General features: G+C 44.7%; 1 protein-coding gene across 1 annotated transcript in view; it reads right to left on the bottom strand.

Annotated features, from left to right (window-relative positions):
* Window positions 1-17,032, bottom strand: part of sv2bb (synaptic vesicle glycoprotein 2Bb) — a gene marked incomplete at its 5' end in the record, with an annotated part of 36,263 nt that extends 19,231 nt beyond the window's left edge. The window contains 3 exons of the mRNA XM_079500642.1: window positions 268-448; window positions 15,099-15,325; window positions 16,788-17,032. Coding sequence (XP_079356768.1) covers window positions 268-448; window positions 15,099-15,325; window positions 16,788-17,032 — 653 coding nt within the window. The remainder of the gene's footprint in view (window positions 1-267; window positions 449-15,098; window positions 15,326-16,787) is intronic.
* Window positions 17,033-24,268: the final 7,236 nt, after the last annotated feature.

Raw genomic sequence — 24,268 nt, forward strand, 5'->3', positions numbered from 1 at the left:
TACAGTATCTGTACTAGTATCTGTCTGTCTCTGATATACTGCCTCCAGTACAGTATCTGTACTAGTATCTGTCTGTCTCTTCTGCTGTTTGACTATCTGCCTCTCTTCCTCTTACTCTTATCTCACTCCCTTTCTTATCTCCTTTCTGCCGTTTTGTGTGTGTGCGTCTGCATTTGTGAGACAGAGACTGAGTGTGTCTGTGTGTGTTTTGTATATTTTCAACCCAATAACACCCAGATAACCGATATCTGTCATCCTCCTTCTTACCCGATGCCAGAGAAGAGTCTGAAGAAGAGGAAGAAGCCATAGCCCTGAGCGAACGAGGACAGGAAGGTGAAGACGCAGTTGATGCCCAACGCCACGATCAGACAGCGTCTACGGCCGACCTTGTCTGCCAGGCCGCCCCATACGAACGCTCCAACCGCCATCCCCAGAAAGACTATTAGGCCTGGATGGAGAGGAAGAAACGGTAAGGAAGCATGTGAGAAGATAAAGTTAGGTGTGTGTGTGTGTGTGTGTGTGTGTGTGTGTGTGTGTGTGTGTGTGTGTGCGTGTGCGTGTGCGTGCGCGTGCGCACACACATGTCATTGGCGCGCCATTAAAATATTCAATTTAGACTCCTCAGCTCAGGATTGACCATAACCATTTATTGCAAAACTATTGCATTTCGTTTGGCGGTGTGGCTCTGCTCATGTGATATCACAGATTACCTGTGCACCGAGACACAACATCTGATATCAACAACAACCCCCAGAGCAGAGCATAAGATAAAGACATAAACATAACTTTCAATGCATGCCATAAATATACCACATGGATACATATCACATGATCATAGTACAATCCGTAAATCACATTATAATCACAGAATCACCCATAACAGAACTAAATGCCACAGGGAGGAGGCCGGGGGAGGTGGAGGGAATTTAAACTCTGACATCTGAACAACCACTGTTGTCAGCTAGCATAGAGTGAACACTGAGTAGTGACTGCTTAAAAGGACCACCTGGTTGTATTGTGGTTGTGGGCGTGAGGGAGTTAGCTTACAGTGAATGAGAAACAGACAGACTGATTAGTGGGAGTATATATGAATTAACTACTAGCGAATGAATGGGGGGAGTCCGGGGAGAGATAATTAGAAATAACCTCCTGCCTTCCATGTCCTAATGAGCCGTCGCTGCGCTGGATTACCTGCTTCAAGGTATCAGTAGGCTAAGCCCCTTTCCCACATTGAATACATAACATTGCTGGATGAAAACTATCAAGTTGATAGTTACTCACGCTATTACGCTATATTGTCCTTTTTCAATTAATCAAATGACAGAGAAGCGCATAAAAATACCCAACTTAAGCACTATTTTATAGTTTGTAATACAAATGTAATTGTCCCACCAAAATCAATTATTTTAATAAAATCGATTACACTGTCACTGATTAGTTGGAGTATCCATTGCACCACTAATATTAGCCTCCTTACAGGAGATGTTCCATATGATCTCTGTACAGTATACAGTGTGTACTGTTACTGTAATGCATACTCAAGAATACAAGGCACACTATTCCTTCATCCTGGGGATGATATAAAATATGTATTTGGAATGAACAGAAATCCTCCCCACCCAGTCAGTATGCAGTCTGTCTGGATGAAGAGGTTATTCTTTTCCCCCCACTTGGAAAATGTCAACTGAGATGACTGTCGTTGCACATAATGTCACCGTTGTCTGCTCTGAGTGCTCAGTCTGCTCACTGCACTGGTGTCTTTCTTGTCTTGGAAATGTCAACTCGTGAAAGATAGTGTGTAGTAGTTGATAATCTGCACATGTAAATAATATATGTATTAATTCAGTGAATGTCTTTTCTTTAGAAGTAATTATGTTATTCTTGTTGTAAAGATTAAAACAAGACGTGGCATTACTTCCGTGTGGATCTCAGATGGCATGTGACCAATCTATGGCATTCAGTAGGCCTATAAAATAATTGGAGCTTTTTGTAAAATATTGTAAAAACGTATCAGGAAAAGAATATTCAGGAATTCTTGGCCTACTGGCAGCGTGCATGTGGCAGGGGTCATCAATATGTTCGTACACTGACTAATTTGTCCATTATATGCAACATATTGTAATGTTCTTATTTTGATCATAAGACCCTGAATGTGAAGTCTCCAAGTTTTTTTCAGAATATGTATGACAATGACACCGATTTACTACGACACTATTAACCCATTTTGGACGGGAACCCCTTTTGGTGTTAGCATTATGTTGTGCTTTAGCTATTGAAAAATAGCAGATCTACAAGCTCATAGCGCGCCACCGAGTGGCGCGCTACGAGCTTGTAGGTCTGCTATTTTTGAAAAATCGAAGAACCACTGACATAGAAACATAGCTTTTTCAGAAAACTGTCAGGATGTAGAAGACATTTTTAGAATCTGATCTCAGGTTTAAGAGTCCACTAGTAATAGTGGTTCTCAAATATTTTATTTTCAAGGATCCGCTTAACTCTGAGAGTGTACAAACACTGAGTTACTCTGAGAGTGTACAAACACTGAGAGTTACTCTGAGAGTGTACAAACACTGAGAGTTACTCTGAGAGTGTACAAACAATGAGTTACTCTGAGAGTGTACAAACACTGAGTTACTCTGAGAGTGTACAAACAATGAGTTACTCTGAGAGTGTACAAACACTGAGAGTTACTCTGAGAGTGTACAAACACTGAGTTACTCTGAGAGTGTACAAACAATGAGTTACTCTGAGAGTGTACAAACACTGAGAGTTACTCTGAGAGTGTACAAACACTGAGAGTTACTCTGAGAGTGTACAAACACTGAGAGTTACTCTGAGAGTGTACAAACACTGAGTTACTCTGAGAGTGTACAAACACTGAGTTACTCTGAGAGTGTACAAACACTGAGAGTTACTCTGAGAGTGTACAAACACTGAGTTACTCTGAGAGTGTACAAACACTGAGTTACTCTGAGAGTGTACAAACACTGAGTTACTCTGAGAGTGTACAAACACTGAGAGTTACTCTGAGAGTGTACAAACACTGAGTTACTCTGAGAGTGTACAAACACTGAGAGTTACTCTGAGAGTGTACAATCACTGAGAGTTACTCTGAGAGTGTACAAACACTGAGAGTTACTCTGAGAGTGTACAAACACTGAGAGTTACTCTGAGAGTGTACAAACACTGAGAGTTACTCTGAGAGTGTACAAACACTGAGAGTTACTCTGAGAGTGTACAAACACAGAGTTACTCTGAGAGTGTACAAACACTGAGAGTTACTCTGAGAGTACAAACACTGAGAGTAACTCTGAGAGTACAAACACTGAGTTACTCTGAGAGTACAAACACTGAGAGTTACTCTGAGAGTGTACAAACACAGAGTTACTCTGAGAGTGTACAAACACTGAGAGTTACTCTGAGAGTACAAACACTGAGAGTAACTCTGAGAGTACAAACACTGAGTTACTCTGAGAGTACAAACACTGAGAGTGTACAAACACTGAGAGTAACTCTGAGAGTGTACAAACACTGAGAGTTACTCTGAGAGTGTACAAACACTGAGTTACTCTGAGAGTGTACAAACACTGAGTTACTCTGAGAGTGTACAAACACTGAGAGTGTACAAACACTGAGAGTGTACAAACACTGAGAGTGTACAAACACTGAGAGTGTACAAACACTGAGAGTGTACAAACACTGAGAGTGTACAAACACTGAGAGTGTACAAACACTGAGAGTGTACAAACACTGAGAGTGTACAAACACTGAGAGTGTACAAACACTGAGAGTGTACAAACACTGAGAGTTAACTCTGAGAGTGTACAAACACTGAGAGTTAACTCTGAGAGTGTACAAACACTGAGAGTTACTCTGAGAGTGTACAAACTCTGAGAGTTACAGACCTGTTATGGTCATTCAGTGCTAGCCCTTTATTTGTTTCTCTTTTTTTTAATATATATATAATTCAAATTTGTATTTGTTTTTCAAACTTGTACAAGATCTAGGTTCAGTACAAAGCAGCATCAACAATATAAGCCTTACAAATATGCATATGTACCGTATGTCCGTGGCAAAAACATTCTTTTGACAAATTGTCCACCACAAGCCAGCATTGCGATGTCCCCATCCGCTAAATGCTTGGTCAGCATGTCATCGGGTGAATTAACTACGTATGTGGATAAAGGCACTACACACTAGAAATGCAGACCATAGTTTGCCAACGACTCACACATACGTACAGTACGTCCACAGCCTCGCATCCCTGCAGTAGGAACAATGCCTGAGCAGATGGTAGTACCACAGGGGGTGAGTTGAGGAGTTAACGTGGGAGTTTGGCTCTGTGTGCTTGTGCTGTGCCCATTTGTACTGAAACAACACTCACACAGCACAGCACACCGCTCAGGCTGCCTCCCACTCCTCGTCCTCCATCAGCCTTTTTTGACTAATCCTTCTTGACCTGCACCATTTGACAGTTTTACCAGGACGTGATTTGGTGTAGACTAGAGGGACAAAATGAGGGGGCTGAGACATAGTGAGGACCCCCAGGGGAGTGCTGCAGGTAATGAAGTGTATAGGGTTTAAGTGCTTAATTGAGTCACAAAAAGAGAGTGGAAGAGAGAGAGGGGAGAAAACATAGACGATTGCTGAAAAGAGAAAGTTATGTGGGCAATGATAAGGAGTGCTGATGTTGGCTTTGTTCCTCAGTGTAAACTAGTAACACAGTGAGCATTCAGGGAGCAATTCGTTTTTTTTTAAAATCATTTTTATCCCACGATTGTGTAACCCATTTTTCACCCCTGTGTCAATTATCTAATGTGATCCTCTGCTCTATACACCCTCCGCCAACCTAGTCCCCATGGGGAGAGCAACAGACTTGAACTCATGCTTCCTTCATGCCTGAGTGTCCAAGTTGCTCCTTTACACCTGACAGGGGGTTTGACGTAGCGTGTGGAGGGAACACGTTATTCCAACCAGTTCCTTTCCCCTCCATCAGGCACCCCGGCTGGCCAGGGGGAGGCAGTTCAGAGACCAGGATTACTGCATGTTTTTTTGTGAGGGTACCTACCCTAGGGGACACGGGGAGAACATGCAAACTCCACACAGAAAGGCCCTTTCGGCAACCCCGCCTCAGGTATGGGCACTGATGACGCGGAGGAGGAAACACGCCGCCAGCACCCACAGCGCCCCGAGCGGGAATCGAACCCAGGACCTTCTAGCTGTGAGGTGACAGCACTACCAACTGTGCCACCGTGCCCTCAGGGAGCAATTAGGGGTTAAGTCTTGCTCAGACAGGGACACACATCAACACATTGCTGGCATGACCTGGAATCGTACCTCGGATAATGTTCATATAGGTCCTCACTAATGCCTCAATATGGTAAAGTTTTTGTCTACCCCGTCTGTGTCTCAGAGGAGGGCTGTGCACAGTTCAGAAACCCACCTACCAGTGACATCATCAATGGGGAATCTAAGCTAAGAGAAACTGCTGGGCTTTCTATTCCTGGAAATTAGCATGCTATAATGTCAGCCATGTTTTATCTTGTACCCATTTTGACCTGAGATCAGATTCTAAAAATGTCTTCTACATCCTGACAGTTTTCTATGTCAGTGGTTCTTCGATTTTTCAAAAATAGCAGACCTACAAGCTCGTAGCGCGCCACCGAGTGGCGCGCTATGAGCTTGTAGATCTGCTATTTTTCAATAGCTAAAGCATAACATAATGCTAACACCAAAAGGGGTTCCCGTCCAAAATGGGTTAAAAAAAATAATGAGCATTTTGTAAGGACTTTGTAAGGACCAAACTTATGGAGATTGTTGAAAATAGATTGAATACACAGGAAATAGTTTGAAAACACAGGACCACAATGAACACAAGCCATTGGGGCTTTTTTGTGTTATCCTTTTAGCCCCATTGTACAATCATAGCACTGTACTATTTGCAAACTGTTAAAGTTTTCAATCGCCAAGTCTGTCCCACTTAAGCGTTATTCATAGTCTGGATTTTCGGTGGTGAGGTGACCACCGAACTACAACATGACGTCACGAGCCGCGGTGAAGAGCAAACCACCGCCACCGCTCCAGCCCTTCTCTCTGTTTTTACTCACCACCGCTCAACGTTATTTCAGCTCCGGTGGTCACCCCACCACCGAAAATCCAGACTATGAATGAGCCTTAAGAGTCCCCTCACAAAAAACATGCAGTAATCCTGGTCTCTAAACTGCCTCCCCCTGGCCAGCCGGGGCACCTGATGGAGGGGAAATGAACTGGTTGGAATAACGTGTTCCTTCCACGCGCTACGTCCAACCAGGGAAACTCCCCCCTGTCAGGTGTAAAGGAGCAACTTGGACACTCAGGCATGAAGGAAGCATGAGTTCAAGTCCGTTGCTCTCTCCATACCCCATATATGGGGACTAGGTTGGTGGAGGGTGTGTAGAGCCCAGGATCACATTAAATAATTGACACGGGTGAAAAATGGGTTACAAAATCGTGGGATAAAAAAACGAGACCCAGAGCGATGCAGTTCATTCCTCCTCGTTGCAGTCTGTGCGTATCCTTGTGGGAGCAATTATATCTGGACGGCGAAATACAGTAGAAAAATGAGTTGATTCAGAGTAAAAAAAAAGAAGCCATAATCAGCGTCATGTTGACACACACACACACACACACACACACACACACACACACACACACACACACACACACACACACACAGGTAGCCTGTGTGTTCTAACCATTTATCTTCATAAAGAATCAGGTGCAGTTGTCTGGCCTACATTTTGCAATTTGCGTGGAACTCTGGGACAGTGCCGAGGGAGTGGCAGACCGGTGTGGTGGGCACTGCTCCCACTTTTCAAAAAGGGGGATCAGAGGGGGTGTGCCAAATACAGAGGTGTCACATTACTCAGCCTCCCTGGGAAAGTTTACAACAAAGTACTGGAAAGGACAATCACCCTAACAGACATATTGTCAAATGTGCTGATGACTCTGTGAGTCTAGCATCAAGAAAGACAAAATGGTGCATTTAAAATGGTGCATTTATATAGCGCCTTTATCCAAGGTGCTTTACAGAGATTGTGCATTACATTCACCCATTCACGCACACATTCATACACTGATGGCAGCGGAAACCATGCAAGGCACCAACCAACACATCGGGAGCAATTAGGGGTTCAGAGTCTTGCTCAAGGACACTTTGACAGTAACTCTGGGGGAGCCCGGGTTCGAACTGGCAACCTTGCGGTTACCATCCAGCCACTCTACCCCTGAACCACCGCCGCCCCAAAAAAAACCCAAGCAGAAGAAGCAGCAGCTCAACACAACATGAAGGAACTTATGACGTCACACGGAAATTGGCTGACATGCAAAACCCCAGACAAACCAATACTACAGTACTGTAGATAAAGATGGGAAAACACTAACAAAGCAAGAGGACCCGTTGAAAAGATGGGCTGAACACTCCAACTGAACTACCCATTGCAACTTTGCTCCCTCTGTACAATAAATAAAAACAATAAAACACCAGGACCTGACGGAATACCCCCAGAAGTCTTTGGACAGATCTGGGAAGAAGAAAAGGTGCCAAGCGATTGGGCAGAAGGATACCTTGTGAAACTCCCCAAAAAAAAGACAACCTGAATGACTATAACAACTACAGGCGTATCATGCTGATATCTGTGCCAGGGAAGATATTAATTCATCCTGGAAAGACAATCAAAAGAGCTAGACAAACTACTCAGAGAGCAACAAGCAGGTTTCCGACAAGACGGATCATGTCCACCCTTCGCATCAAGCAGACACTGGAATGATTTCCACAAAGCATTCAACAGTTGGACAGAGACACTCTATGGAAACTCATGATCCATTATAGTATTCCAAAGAAGTTCATAACCATCACACAACAGCTATATAATCCTCCTGCAGAGTAATACACAAGGGACAGCCAGACAGCTTCACGGTAGAGACTGACACTGACAGGGCTATTTACTGCCTCCCTTTCTCTTCCTCTTGGCAATCGACAATTTTACCCATTTGTGCGCAGTGCACGTTGAAGCAGTAGGTATAGGCGAAGGCGATCAGTGAGACTGCGCACTGCTGTGATAAGTGCTGTGGGTGAGTGATGCCTGCATGAGAGATAGCATGTCGTCAAGGCAGTCATAATCAACGTTTATGGAGTGATTGATGAATGAATCATAAACATATGTATGAGGCGTGGCATGTGTGCTGGTATGTGCTGGCGACGCCCGCCGCGGTCCCGTCCTCCCGACTCCCGAAAATGATCTCGCTTTTATCTGAATGACTGTCAAAGCACTTATTTAAATTGGTGAATGATTAAGCCCCTTACGCCTATAGCCTACAATTGCAAATAGGCAAGCTATATGCTTGCCATTGTCACTTGGAAATAAAGGCGTGCAGTCCATTTATGCCTAAATATATTTTTTCAATATCTCGGGGATTATAGGCATCTGATGTCACGCTGCGCTCCTGAATCATCTCACAAGTGCGCTCGCATATTAACAAGGCCAGTAAAGCACTGTTTGATTAAGCATAAACATTGTAAACATGTTATATATATACAGTTTTATATTAACATTTTAGGAGTGAATACATATGTTTAGATGCCTGTCAGCTAGTCAGACAATGCTGCTCCGCTTTTCTACGACAGAAAAACAGGTGAGGACAAAGCCTACGACAGCTCCCGACCTGACGTGATATTTGGCCGGGCGCACGTTCAAGGTCATGCGGGAATAATAAATGCCGAATATTGTGGTGATTCTGGTGTACACCCATATTTGGGCGTATGCCGCGTTGATAAATGAGAGCCTATATATCTCCAAAATGTTCTGGGAACGCCTCAGGGTCCCCCAGAATGAAGGTACTAATGCTGCTCTGGAGAGGGAAGTCTGGAGCTTTTTTTCTATTTTAAAATACAAGACACACAAGGAACACTAGTACACACAACAAAAAACAAAATACAACAACACGTATACCCAATACCCATTACCCACCCACCCACCCACCAGCCCTGAGGGGGTGAGCCTTACACCTCATGCCCACACACATGGATCAGAAAACACTCCCCTCCCAAATGTCGCCCATACTGTTTAGGTTCAATAATATTATCCCCCGTGACCTTAGATAAATCCATTTACAATGGATGCCTTGTTATTCACAGTATGATAATAATCTGGAAACAAATCAAAACATATTTTAGAAACAACTCACTATCTTTTCTGCTCCCTATAGCTGATAACCCCTCATTTCCACAGTGGTTTGCACAGTACTGGAAGGGTTTGGGTATACGCACAATTGGTGACTTATATATAGGTGAAACTTTTGCCTCATTTGCTCAACTGCAGGAAAAATATAGACTCCCTAGGAGTAACTTTTTTAGGTTTCTACAGGTTAGGAACTACATCCGTAACTTTTCTCCCACTTTTGAGAGAGCTACACCTTCATCCCTAGATAAGTTCCTTCTTAATAATATAGTACCAGACGTGAGGGTGTCACATCTTTATGAATCATTTCAAGTGGCAAACCTACCTACTACATCAGCTATTAACTCTTAGCCTGCCGCCATTAATTAATCCCTCGATTGCGTATTGCCATGGTTTAATCACGCGTGACACTTACTTTGAAGAGCCAAATATCCGTATCGCATTTTACTATGAAACCATTCCGTGTGTGTTGACGAAGCTGGTGCTCGTTCTCTCGGTCGGTGGTGGAAAAAGTGGACCGCGAGTATCACAGCGCCTGCTACAGGCCGTTGAAAACGCTTGTCTGGGACAAAGCGTCCTCTGCAATGTCGCTTCTGTGAGATAAAGCCGTCTGAAAACAGAGCCGGCAATGTTAGTGGATGCGCGCGCATTTTCAAAATGGCCGCGCCCATTGTGTCAGAAGCATAACAAAGCTAACGGACGGTAGATTTCGATACGATCGTATTAAAACATGCATTAATGAATACATCGCTGTTAAAACGGCTTTTCCGTTTGTGGCAGGCTACAAGATTCTACGTGTTAATATTCCTATGTTCCTGGCGGGTAAACGATTAAGTTGGCATGGGACAATGAGCTGGGGACTTCAATTTCAGACGAGCTCTGGGAAGACAGCCTTGAAGAAATTAATGTGTGCTCTATCAATTCCAGACATTGCCTTATCCAGTTTCGAGTCATACATAGACTCCATTATTCCAAATTAAAATTACATAACATATTCCCAGATATTTCTTCGCACTGTGACAAATGTAATGCAATAGATGCAAATCTTCTTCACAGCTTTGCCCTTTGCCCTCGGATACAAAGATATTGGATTAAGATATTTGAGACACTCTCTGATATTTTGAGTATTCATATTGACCCCGATCCTGTACTAATTATTCTGGGTTTGTCAGACTCCATGCCTAGGTTGACGAGAGCACAGAAACAACTCTTCTCATATGGTCTGATTACAGCAAAAAAACTAATTTTGACGCACTGGAAAAAGGAGGAGGCTCCTGCATTCAAGCATTGGCTAAATGAAATGACTAGTACGCTTTATCTTGAGAGAATAAGGTATTTCCTGAGAAACAGGGAGAAACAATTTGATAAGGTTTGGCTGCCCCTTGTCCATTACTTGAGTAGAAACAATTCATAGACAGGATACCACTGATGTGGTTGACCACGACATTTTCTTTCAGATGTTTTCCATTTTTCAAATTACTATTTTATTCTATAGTATGCGGTGTCACTCATAGATATATATCTATGGTGTCACTGAGCAGTATGGGTGGGAGGGTTGAGGGTTTTCTTTCTCTTTTTTGTCCTTTAATCTACAACAATTTATAATCTGTTCTCAATAAAAACCTATTTGACAAAAAAAAAGAAAACACTCCCCTCCCTACGACACCCTGTCCAAGCAACCTACAGTAGACTCTTGTTTCTCCTGGCTCCCAAGTTGTGGAATGACAAACCCCCCCCACCCCCAGTCAGGACTGCGCACTCTGCACCACAGTTTGAAAACTCACCTCTCCAGACTTCAACCTCTAGCACTCCTTGTTCGATGACAACCTGCTTTCTTAAGTTTGCAGCTTTTTTCCCCATAGTTCTCAACCACTGAGGTGCATCTGATCTGGTACTTTGTAAGTCCCTCTGGATAACGGTGTCTGCCAAGTGTCAGACACTGCCAAACAGTGTCTGGCAAAATAGCTCTATACCTCCTAACCCTGACACACTCAAAAACACAAACACGCAATTCAACTACCATAGACTGAAATACTATGGCTGAAATACTAGTTAGCTGTGTGTGTGTGTGTGTGTGTGTGTGTGTGTGTGTGTGTGTGTGTGTGTGTGTGTGTGTGTGTGTGTGTGTGTGTGTGTGTGTGTGTGTGTGTGTGTGTGTGTGTGTGTGTGTGTGTGTGTGTGTGTGTGTGTGTGTGTGTGTGTGTGTGTGTGTGTGTGTGGGCGGCTGTGGCTGAGGAGGTAGAGCAGGTCGTCCAATGATCCATGGGTCGGCGGTTCGAATCCCGGCTCCTCCTGTCTACATGTCGAAGTGTCCTTGGGCAAGACACTGAACCCCAAATTGCTCCCGATGTGCTAGTTGGTGCCTTGCATGGCTCCCGCCGCAATCGGTGTATGAATGTGTGTGTGAATGGGTGAATGTAATGCACAATCTATGTAAAGCGACTTGGATAAAGGCGCTATATAAATGCACCATTTACCATTTACCAGTGTGTGTGTGTGTGTGTGTGTGTCTTCTGTTCCCAAGGTCAGGACAAAAAATGTATCGATCTGACAAACTGGCCACCTGCTGGTCTGCCTCTCTCTTTGTGCTGACTCAGCGCGCGTGCAAGTACTCGCATACACACAGTATGCACCTACACACTACAGACTCAGTGACAGATGGAGGGAGAGAGTGAGAAGGAGAAAATGTGCAACATCATTGGACTATTTCATTTATTCGCCATTATCGCCGCTAAAAATAGCAGATCTTCAAGCACATGCGGTGTGTGGCATCTGCTATCTTCTGGTGTAAAAACACTGTACGACACTGTTTAAACCAGGCGTATCGTTGTGTGGAGGTATAGCCTCTGGCTCTAGACTGAGCTGTTGACATTGCTCTCGGCCCTTATGTTTCTATGTATGTAACTGTATTTCCTTTTTTTGTCCTGTGTTATGTCAAATGTGTGTACCTATATGTGTTGCATACAAGGCCGCTGGGTCGCAAAACAAATTTCAGTGCAAACTGACAATAAAGTACTATCGTATCATATCATATCATGAAGGAGAGCTCTCTTCAGCAGGGCTGTTGTCCACTCTGCCACTGAAGCACTTGACAAACAAACCTTGCAGACATTGTTGTGCGCCGCCTGGGATGTTGTATTTGTGTGTGATTGACTGTGAAAGCATCTTCCTCTGGGAAAATGCAGTCTAAATCTAAAATCAAATATTTCTTGTTAACTTTAATTGCCCGGGGTTATTTAATCCATTACATTAATGCGCCCATTCGATTTATAAACACGGACCCCTTTTCCGGACGGACCGGCGGAAGTTGTTGATGTGTGTGTAGCAGCTAACAATAGCCACACCACTCTAGAGTCGATCGACAACAACGGGAGACAAGAATAAATCTATCGAGACTAGCGACTGGACCGCGGAGCGCCGTCTAACACAGGATCTTTTTTTCAGAAAAAGACGGGATGATTTAGATCGCGAGTTATGAACGTTTTAAGATTTTCGTTTTCATCAGCTAAACAGAGGAGGGAGTTTTTCGATGACGTCTCACTCTTGCGCGTCACAGAGGATTGCCCAGGAGGCGCGCCTGGGCTATAGAGCCATGCGATCCGTTCTCGTATCAATAATCTTTGTCTTTTGGACAATACTTCGTCCTGGGCGTCGGACGTTACTAATAGAAAGGACAAAGTACTCCGTCCTGGGCGTTGGGAGTGTTAAAAAAAATGTGGCTGTGCATTTTTACGTCACCGATATTGGATATTAACTCTGCAAAGCACAGGTCAGCTATTTTCTCAGTATATTTTCTGTATGTCGCATCATATGAATTTTCATAGGGCTGGCATGATGAAACGAGAGAGAGAGAGGTACAGTGAGTACATTGCCAAGCTCTATCCATTAGTGTAATCATTGCAGTGTTACAGATCCATGGCTTCTTTCAGCCAATACCCACGTTCAGCCACTCCAAGGAGTGGCTGAACGTCAAATGCCATTAAATGGGGGTCCCTGTCTACCTCCCTGTCTACCTGTTGTCCCTCTGTCTCCCCCCCTCTCTTCTTTTTTCATCTCTGCTCCTCTTTTAAACCCCCTCCTCTGCTCATTCCCTCTACTGTCATCTCTCTGTCCATCATTCTTTCAAAAGGAAGGGAGACCCTCCCACCAATCTGATGTCTGCTTTAGTACAGTGCAGTGCCATACTGTACAGTACAGTGCCATACTGTATAACCCATTTTGACCTGAGATCAGATTCTAAAAATGTCTTCTACATCCTGACAATTTTCTGAAAAAGCTATGTTTCTATGTCAGTGGTTCTTTGATTTTTCAAAAATAGCAGACCTACAAGCTTGTAGCGCACCACTCGGTGGCGCGCTATGAGCTTGTAGATCTGCTATTTTTCAATAGCTAAAGCATAACATAATGCTAACACCAAAAGGGGTTCCCGCCCAAAATGGGATAATATAGTACAGTACAGTGTGTGTGTGTGTGTCCGTAGACCACTGTCTAGGACAGGCTTCAGACACGCCTCCTCAGGAGACTTGGCTCAGATATGAACCCATGTGATTTGGTGTTAGGAACCCGTTGTGACAGCATGCCCTTGATGACGTCGAACCCAGGCAGGGTTCGAACCCACGACCTTCCACACGAAAGGTGTGTGCTCCAACCGCTACACAGTAACATACAGTACAATATAGTACAGTACAGTACAGTACAGTACAGTACAGTACAGTACAGTACAGTACAGTACAGTACAGTACAGTACAGTACAGTACAGTACAGTACAGAACTACTGTATATTATAGTACACTTGTTAATTTGTGTGTGTGTGATCGATCAATTGACGATACACATTCAATATGCAAACCACTTAAGCAAATTTTCACTGTGCCGCCTCTCCACACACACACACACACACACACACACACACACACACACACACACACACAGAGAGAGAGAGAGAGAAGCTGATTCATTTCTGCTTCCATAGTTCCCATTAGCTAATTAGGCAGCAGGTCTAATTTGGTGATTTACTGAACACTCTTAAGAAGCTTCGGGAAAGTATTGACGTATTGGCACTGGTTTGGCGTTTCCCACTCCGTCTTGTCCTGGATGGATTCCCTGTGAGGTCTATAGCACTGCTGTATCACCTCATATTATATTGAACAGATGGCTACTCGGATCATGTGAATTGTCTGGTTGCTGGCAAAATGATTTGACTATTATGTCATTTAAACTAAGTGGTCAGATGATACAGTATTAGTGGTGAGCTTGAAAAACTCAGTGGATCATATGGGAAAAGATGTTTGCGCGTGCAAATCTTTGAATAGATTAGAGGGAGGGTCCCTGGAACGAAATATTTTGACACTGCGGGTCTGTGGCCAAATATATGTCATTTTGGGAGGTCTGTGGCCAAATACATGTCATTTTGGGAGGTCTGTGGCCAAATACATGTCATTTTGGGTCTGTGGCCAAATACATGTCATTTTGGGTCTGTGGCCAAATACATGTCATTTTGGGAGGTCCTTGACATGATAACGTTTTAGTCCCACTAGCAACATAGGTTTTTCAGAAAACTGTTTGTAGAATTGGCCTGCAAGTCTTAATGGGTTAAATACAAGTATAGATTTACCGTCATATGTGAATGAGCATGTTCAGGTTTTATTACCCAGAAGCATCGGCTGTGTTTGTTTTTTTCCCTCCCTCCCTCTCTCTCTCCCTCTCCCTCCCTCCCTCCCTCCCTCCCTCTCTCCCTCTCTCCCTCCCTCCCTCCCTCCCTCCCTCTCCCTCCCTCCCCTCCCCTCCCTCCCTCCCTCCCTCCCTCCCTCTCTGCCTCCCTCCCTCCCTCTCTCTCTCCCTCCCTCCCTCCCTCTCTCCCTCTCTCAAGACAAAGCTTACCCAGCATTCCCTTCTCGGCGTTGGATAGACATAAATCCTTCTCGGCGGAGGGGAGAACGAACGCCACCACGAAGCACTCCACGCCGTCGGCCATCAGTGCCAGTCCCAGCACGATGAACAGAGTCCACTGGAACCTGCCGTGACCACAGTCCTCCATGATGTCCTCGTACTGCTCAGAGAGCTCCTCCAACTCAGAGATGGCACTGCCTGCTGCCCTGGATTTGGTCCTGGATGAGATAGATGGATGGGTGGATGGATGGATGGATGGAGGGGAATGAGCAAGAGAGTTATACCCAAAAGATGTCAGGCCAAGGAATTAGCTGGAAGCAAGAGACCCCCACTAAATACTATGAATTGCATTTTTATAGCGCTTTTCCAAGTGCTCAAAGCGCTTTACAATGGTTCATTCATTCATACATTGGGAGGTGAAGCGGCGAACAGTCGACGCCAGCGACACACTTCGACATGTGGACAGGAGGAGCCGGGATTCGAACCGCCGACCCAGGGATCATTGGACGACCTGCTCTACCTCCTGAGCCACAGTCGCCCCGACTATACCACTGTATTACAATGGTCTTCAACAGAGGGTTCAGAGATAAGAGAGGGGGCCACCAAATGTTTGTGTGATAGGAACTTTGTTTTCCCTCCAATGTCTGGCTTTCAGACATGACATCATGTGGCAGCCAATTATATGGACTTGTAACACCCTTGGCGCTAGCCAGCGCCATAACCCGCGGCACCGCAGGTTATGTCATGCGTCAGCCAAGTCTACTTTTAATGTTTGCTTTAAGCAGTGATGTTGTGGCAGTTCACTGTGCCACTGACACTGAATTGAACTTTATATATATAGTATATGCTTGATTCAAGTTGATTGATAATTGGTTGACTCCATTGCAGGGAGCAACTATCAGCTGTGGGGTGTGGGGAACATACCAACAGTATGAGGGTTTGTTTAGAGTTTATCATTGTGTATATAATGTGTGGAATATTATGTAACACTTTACATGTGTGTATATGAAATGTGATGTCTCTGGACATTGAGTAACTGGGGAAATTGTGGAATCAATTTAGGGTTGGTATGGTCCGTGGGAGGGGCTTAGCCTATATAAGTAGGGAGACTTCCCACTGCCAGTCAGTCAATGAAGGACTGCAGAGGTGTAAGGACCTAGGGCCAACCTGCCCAGTTGCTATGTAAATACCTTCGTTCAGTTTTGATGCTCTGTGAAAAGGTGAATAAAGAACCGACTTCTCTGCATCCAAGGTCTCTGTCTGACAGTTTTCTCCAACTTTTGGCTGTTCTTCCTACATGGCCTTTATATTTTCGGCAAACACTACCCACACTATAGGGCAAAGTGTGACAGATGTCATGTGGCAGCCAAGTCTATGGAGTTTTTAATGCCCCCCGTGACGTTATGTGGCAGCTACAAAAGCAAACTCACACGAGTGTGATTTTTACATTAACCACTTGCATCCTAGAAATCCTTTTCTGGAGGGAATATTAGCCAAAGAAAGCAGATCTGGTCTCAATGGTTTAACAGTTTGTCTTTAGAGAAACAGAGCCAGCGAGCGTACGGCGGTACCTCTTGCCACCTGTTCCTTGGCTCAGAGAGCCATCACAAAAACAAAACCAGATGGTGAAACGGTTGGTCGCGAGCGTAATACAGTCATAACACATTTCCTGACACCCACCTCGCCGCTCTCTGTGCGGCCTTGACTTCGTCAGGATGTGGGATGCCCTGATACTCCCCTTCGTACATCTGATCCTCGTCGTCATGGCCTTCTGTGGCGTCGCTAGCAGCGTCCTCTTCCTGGGGTGGGTAGTCTGCCTGGTAGCCGTATCCGTCCTGGCCGCCCCCTTCTCCGTACGTTCCATACGCATCGCCGCCGCCGCCACCGCCCTGCTGGTACACGTTGTTCTGGTACGGGTCGGCCATTTATAGCCTAATTTAGCTGAATTACACTTAATCGTCTTGTTCAACAATACTAAGGATGTTGTTATTTTTCAGGCAGCCAAGTATAGCTGTGTGGCCTAGGCTGTCATTTGATTTGAGTCACTTAAATGAGTGCTTTGTAATGTTGGTTAGGTTACACATAGCAAGTTAACAAGGATAATGTTGCTGACATGCCAGACTGCCAGTCATTCAACTGTGAATGAGCTTTGCGGAGAAGACTTGCTCTGCTAATTATGTCTAATATGTTTCCTTGTTTCTTCTTCTTGTAGTATATATATTTTTGAGTTGACTGAGAATTGTAGTGATGAGTTCAATGTAGTCCTTGATCAAAGTTGTCAAGTTGTCAATATGTACAAGCGTTGTATCCAATGGTGGGCGGGGGGATTTGTTCCCCACACTCAGTCCTCTTCTGTTGAAGACGCTGCTGGTTCACGTAGCCTGGAATTGGAGATGATTCCTGGATTTTCAGCTCTTCACCATGATTCTCTTCTCGCCTAAAACAGGAATGAGAGAAGAATTAGTACCGGTTATTTTTGTTTTGATTATGATAGAGCAGGGGTTCTCAACCCGTGGGTCGCGACCCCTCAGGGGGGCCGCCAAATTATTTTGGGGGGTCCCCAAGTTATTTTCTTTTATTTTTTTGCAACTGAATGGCTGGAAAAAGGAAATTACATAGTACACATAGTGCATGCATAAACTTTCCTTAACCCAGTCGATGCCAAACTTTGCACACACACTCCCGAGATGCCAACGATGAACCTCTGCCCCAAATTTTCCAGAACGGCCTGTTATAGCGCCACCAGGAGGCCGACTTTTGTAAAACAAATTTTTTGATATTACTCCTCCATATTTTGTCCAAAAATCCTGCAAATCACGAGACATGGCCAAAGCATTTCCAGGGGTCCCCAGCCAAAAACATTGAGAACCCCTGTGATAGAGCATGGATTTATCATGAATTGAATCTGTATAGATTGTCTATATTCAATTGTGTGTGTGTGTGTGTGTGTGTGTGTGTGTGTGTGTGTGTGTGTGTGTGTGTGTGTGTGTGTGTGTGTGTGTGTGTGTGTGTGTGTGTGTGTGTGTGTGTGTGTGTGTGTGTGTGTGTGTGTGTGTGTGTGTGTGTGCGCGTGTGTGTGTGTGTGTGTGACATAATGGGATTTGTAGTTCAACTTAGGCCCTCCCCAACTCACGACGACGCTTAGGATGCGTGACATCCTAAGCTGACACCTTTAATATTGGCTTTTATATTATGATGGAAGACAGACAGACACGTAGGCGCGAACCACACACACACACACACACACACACACACACACACACACACACACACACACACACACACACACACACACACACAGCGACGGCCCCAGCACCTGCTTGTAATGCTGTAAATGAGATTTGCCTCGCCTTGCCCTCCGAGGTGACACTGCAGTCTGTTAACACTCTTATTCTCCCACTGCCTTGTCAACTTTCTTCTTCCCACCCTCTCCTCTCCTCTCCATTCATCTCCTATGCTTTCCTCACCACCTCCCTTCCCACCCTCTCCTCTCCTCTCCTCTCCTCACCACCTCCCTGTCTTCCCTCTCCTCTCCTCTCCTCTCCTCTCCTCTCCTCTCCTCTCCTCTCCTCTCCTCTCCTCACCACCTCCCTGTCTTCACACCCTCCTCTCTCACCTATAGGAGCCTATCATTTATCGTCTCAAATGATGCCACTTCCGTCGTTCTCTTCCCTTTTTCTCTGCCATCGCTTTTTCTGCTCCTTTCACCTTGTCCCTCGTCTCTCGTCTTTCACCTTGTCCCTCGTCTCTCGTCTTTCACCTTGTCCCTCGTCTCTCGTCTTTCACCTTGTCCCTCATCTCTCGTCTTTCACCTTGTCCCTCGTCTCTCGTCTTTCACCTTGTCCCTCGTCTCTCGTCTTTCACCTTGTCCCTCGTCTCTCGTCTTTCACCTTGTCCCTCGTCTCTCGTCTTTCACCTTGTCCCTCGTCTCTCGTCTTTCACCTTGTCCCTCGTCTCTCGTCTTTCACCTTGTCCCTCGTCTCTCGTCTTTCACCTTGTCCCTCGTCTCTCGTCTTTCACCTTGTCCCTCGTCTCTCGTCTTTCACCTTGTCCCTCGTCTCTCGTCTTTCACCTTGTCCCTCGTCTCTCGTCTTTCACCTTGTCCCTCGTCTCTCGTCTTTCACCTTGTCCCTCGTCTCTCGTCTTTCACCTTGTCCCTCGTCTCTCGTCTTTCACCTTGTCCCTCGTCTCTCGTCTTTCACCTTGTCCCTCGTCTCTCGTCTTTCACCTTGTCCCTCGTCTCTCGTCTTTCACCTTGTCCCTCGTCTCTCGTCTTTCACCTTGTCCCTCGTCTCTCGTCTTTCACCTTGTCCCTCGTCTCTCGTCTTTCACCTTGTCCCTCGTCTCTCGTCTTTCACCTTGTCCCTCGTCTCTCGTCTTTCACCTTGTCCCTCGTCTCTCGTCTTTCACCTTGTCCCTCGTCTTTCAGGGTTCAGAGATAAGAGAGGGGGCCACCAAATGTTTGTGTGATGGGAACTTTGTTTTCCCTCCATTGTCTGGCTTTCAGACAATTATATGGACTTTTAACACCCTTGGCGCTAGCCAGCGCCATAACCTGCGGCACCGCAGGCTAAACAAGACATACAAGTCTATAGTCTAATTAGCTCCCCCATGCCAAAGGATAGGGGCAGAGTGTGTGTGTGTGTGTGTGTGTGTGTGTGTGTGTGTGTGTGTGTGTGTGTGTGTGTGAGAGAGATTCAAGAGCTTGATCTGCTCTGCCAGCCTATAAGTCTACACGTTTCACATATAATCATGTACTTTAAGTAGGATTCAGGTAGTGGCTCTGTACTTGGTCTGCTCTATTTACCTTCTACGTCAAACCTCTTAGATCTACAAGCTCACAGAGCTTGTAGATCTGCTATTTCCGTCTAATGTTCCCTGTAGAATAGGGACGCTAGGGTGGAGGTGGTTAGTTTAAGAAAAGTTTCTCACACAATGTTTTGGTAGCCCCTCTGTAGTAACTCTGAGGACCCCTAGAGCAGGGGTTCTCAACGTTTTTGTCCGGGGACTCCCGTAAATGCTTCGGCCATGTCTCGTGACACATGCCCCGCCCCCCTCCCCAGCCCCCAATACAAATTAACCGCTACAATCTATCGGTAACTATAAATGCACCAAGTCTCTGTACATCTGTACGTCAAATTCGGCACACGCGTTCCACACCCCCACAGGGAGTGCAGTGCCCGGTGTCGAGTCGGTCAGACCCACGGTTGTCCAGAACCGCCACAAAAGGCCTCTGCTTGGGCCAGACGCCATATTTGGGCATGCCCTGGTTTCGAGCCTGATTCGCTGGACTCCGTGAACCTGTTCCGTCACTTCGAAGTGACAACATAACAAAGTCATAAAGCCAAACGACAGTTGCAAGCCAATACTTTGTTGTTGTTGTTGTTGTTGTTGTTGTTGTTGTTGTCCCGTTAGCCACAGCTAAAGCTATTGGCATGCTAATCATTAATCAACATGACAACCTATCGTTGCATATCAGGTGACAGGTCTACAGAGGAGGAGTAGGAGGAATAGAAACCAAGATGATGATGATGATGATAATAAAAATAATAGCTTGGATTTATATAGCGCCTTTCATGAACCGAAGGTCGCTTTACAAACAATTTTGATCTCAAAGTGCACCAGATTGAAAGCCGGGGGGACTAGTAAGCTATTTATGGACTGCACTACAGAGTGCAGTTCTAGTTGTGTACTGTAATGCTGTGTTCACACTGGCAGCTATAAATACAAAGCGACATGGCATATCGTCTACTCTATGCGTCACCGTTCAAGTGTCGTGAAACACGCATGACGTGTCCGACGGGAGAGAAAAACATAAAGGAAAATATAAAGCCTATAGGTTTAAAAAGAACACAAAACTAGCTGACGGAAATAATTTGTTTCCTCCCAGGGCCATTACAAGCAGGAATTGTGTGAAGAGAGAAGGTGAGAAAATGTAAATGGTTATAGCAACACTGTGTAGCTGCAGTTGACGCCAGCTCAACTTGGATTGTAACTTTGTAGCTGCAGTTGACGCCAGCTCAACTTGGATTGTAACTTTGTAGCTGCAGTTGACGCCAGCTCAACTTGGATTGTAACTTTGTAGCTGCAGTTGACGCCAGCTCAACTTGGATTGTAACTTTGTAGCTGCAGTTGACGCCAGCTCAACTTGGATTGTAACTTTGTAGCTGCAGTTGACGCCAGCTCAACTTGGATTGTAACTTTGTAGCTGCAGTTGACGCCAGCTCAACTTGGATTGTAACTTTGTAGCTGCAGTTGACGCCAGCTCAACTTGGATTGTAACTTTGTAGCTGCAGTTGACGCCAGCTCAACTTGGATTGTAACTTTGTAGCTGCAGTTGACGCCAGCTCAACTTGGATTGTAACTTTGTAGCTGCAGTTGACGCCAGCTCAACTTGGATTGTAACTTTGTAGCTGCAGTTGACGCCAGCTCAACTTGGATTGTAACTTTGTAGCTGCAGTTGACGCCAGCTCAACTTGGATTGTAACTTTGTAGCTGCAGTTGACGCCAGCTCAACTTGGATTGTAACTTTGTAGCTGGAGTTGACGCCAGCTCAACTTGGATTGTAACTTTGTAGTTTTTTTTGTAGCAGCTACAAATGTCAGGTGTCGCTTCGTATGTTCCTGCTACTGTCTTACGTTGACAATGAATGGTTCAATGTAGCGTTGTATATCTGCCACTCTGAATGCAGCATCAGCCTCCTCCTGTGTGATTGGCACTTTTGTATTTACTCGTCTGTGCACTATAATGTTGTCGTGATGATGCCATTAAAATATGCACACACACATCTGCGCCACTGGATAGATGGATGGGTGGATGGGTGGGTGGATGGATGGATCGATGGATGTGCCAGAAATAAACAAATCACCCCAGAGATTTTACTCGTATAGATATGATTATGAAGCATCAGCTGACAGTGTAAAAGTACTAATTTATTCAAAATAGTATATATTATAGCCTATATATATATATATATATATATATATATATATATATATATATTTTTTTTTTAACACGGTTCTTACATGACGTGATCTAAGGTTTGCCATGTGAGATTTCCAATACGAAAAAATAACGTGACCCATTTTTTCTTTCTAGATATATATACCCTGCACTGATTGTGTCATTCTGCACTGAGGAAGGCACAACCCCAAGACACACGCTGGGTGACATGAGGATGCTACGATTCGTCGATTCTCATCAGGAGTGACAAGGATTGCCAGCATCAGAAATGACTAAATTAGAGGTTTAGTTAGGTTAGAAGGTTTGGGGTTAAGACAAGGGAGGTGAATAGGTAGGGAGGTGAATAGGTAGAATAGCTAAATGCCTAAATTGTAAATTGTGGACATTCTGCATGAAAGGCAAACATTCATTGAAAATAGCCTATTTAGAGCAGCTATTTTTTACCAAAGAGATTTGGTGTTGATGGGAAAAAGGAGCGGTCTGCCAAGGACATAGCCCTGTAAAACGTAACCGTAAAATATTTAGCACCGAAAACTTCTTTAGTCTTTTCTGGTATACAGTACAGTCCCACTTTAATGTGCATGTGAGTGTGATTACATTTCTTATTATGGAGAGTCGCATGGATAATATTGAGAGGGAGACAGTGGATTCGGTGTACAGTAGACCGGTAAATCACACAGCCTGCAGTAATGTGAAAGCTGAGACAGATTGCAGGGCTGTAGTGTCTTTGACACTGTGACACAACTCAACGCACACACACACTGCTGTAAGCCACTGTTTACCAAACTCATTTTATGGTCTGTGAGCACATAATTGACCGGGTCTGGCAAATAGGCCCTCATCTCGACCAGAGTAATTTTTCAGTTTTTTACAGATTATTAAAGTACCGAATGTAAGCTTTCATATGATGTATCATTCAATGAAATTGGAAAATATAATATATAAGGAGATATGACCATTTTAAATTGTGCCGTTTTACCCAAAGCTGAGAAAATCCCCTTTGAATGTTCACAACATTTCAACACCTAGAGCTGGCTAGCCTACTTTGACTTATAAATGTATACATTTAATTTGCCCAAATCAATAATCTGTTGGAATGAAAACCTTCTTCAACATTCAAGCTGTGTTAATATGAAAAAACGAAAATCACAACAAAAAACGTTCCACATTTTGGTGGCATAGGAGCGAAAAGAATTTAGTCCCTTGTTTGTGCCGAATCTGGGTTGTACATGGTTCGTTGCACTCCCTCTGGTGTTGTGGTTGTGGACTTCATTAACATTAAGGAAGTATCTAGACAGGTACATGGGTATCTTGGTGGTGTATCGAATCTTGTGGACCAGACCCATTGCAAGATGCTGTACTCTGTCGTCGACCCTAAGCCATTCCAGCCTGTCAAAGTGGGCAGGGGTGAGGTGGTGTTAGAGCCATTTTCTATCTATGATTATTTGTATTTATTCTGATTATTATTGCCTGCTTTATGAATTGTATGTTTTGGCGGTCATCTAATTATTATTATTATGCTATGAATTCGATGTGCTGAATGGAGGTTTCCCCTCCCCTTTTGAGAAGGCATATGTAGGTGCAGGGCACCTGATGACAGACAGGTGACTCCCTGCTGGGAGATAGAATGTGACACAGACGGGGAAGCGTCACAGTTTGTTGACCGTGCTCATGCAGGCTCTTTTTGTTTTATTTGAATACAAGTTTAAGCTATGGGACGGAGAAATAAATGTTTTGATGCAACTGAATTATCCGATCTCCGTGAGTTAATTTGTATCTACAAGAAGAGAGGCGACGCGAGTTATACAGCAACAATAGACTGCACCACCCCGACCCAGTGGCCTTATTTGTTTGGAAAGAAAGGCCACGATAGGTGGGTTCGGGGGGTGAGGCCTACATTGCCTCCAATGAGTTGGTCGGTGTGAGCTTGCCACCATTGGTGTGTGAATGTGGGAAGTGAGGACGCTGGCGTCGACTGTTCGCCGCTTCACCTCCCAATGTATGAATGAATGAACCATTGTAAAGCGCTTTGAGCACTTGGAAAAGCGCTATAAATTCATTATTATAGCGCTAGCAATTGCGCTAGCAATTCATTATTATTATTATTATTATTATTAAGTAGGAGCCTGACCAGTTTATTTTGGGAAGTCTGGAGCCTAGTTTTAAGGGTGCTGTGGTACCAGGAGGTGCATGCATAG

This window comes from Electrona antarctica (genome assembly GCF_951216825.1).
Source record: "Electrona antarctica genome assembly, chromosome: 5".
Lineage (NCBI taxonomy): Eukaryota > Metazoa > Chordata > Actinopteri > Myctophiformes > Myctophidae > Electrona > Electrona antarctica.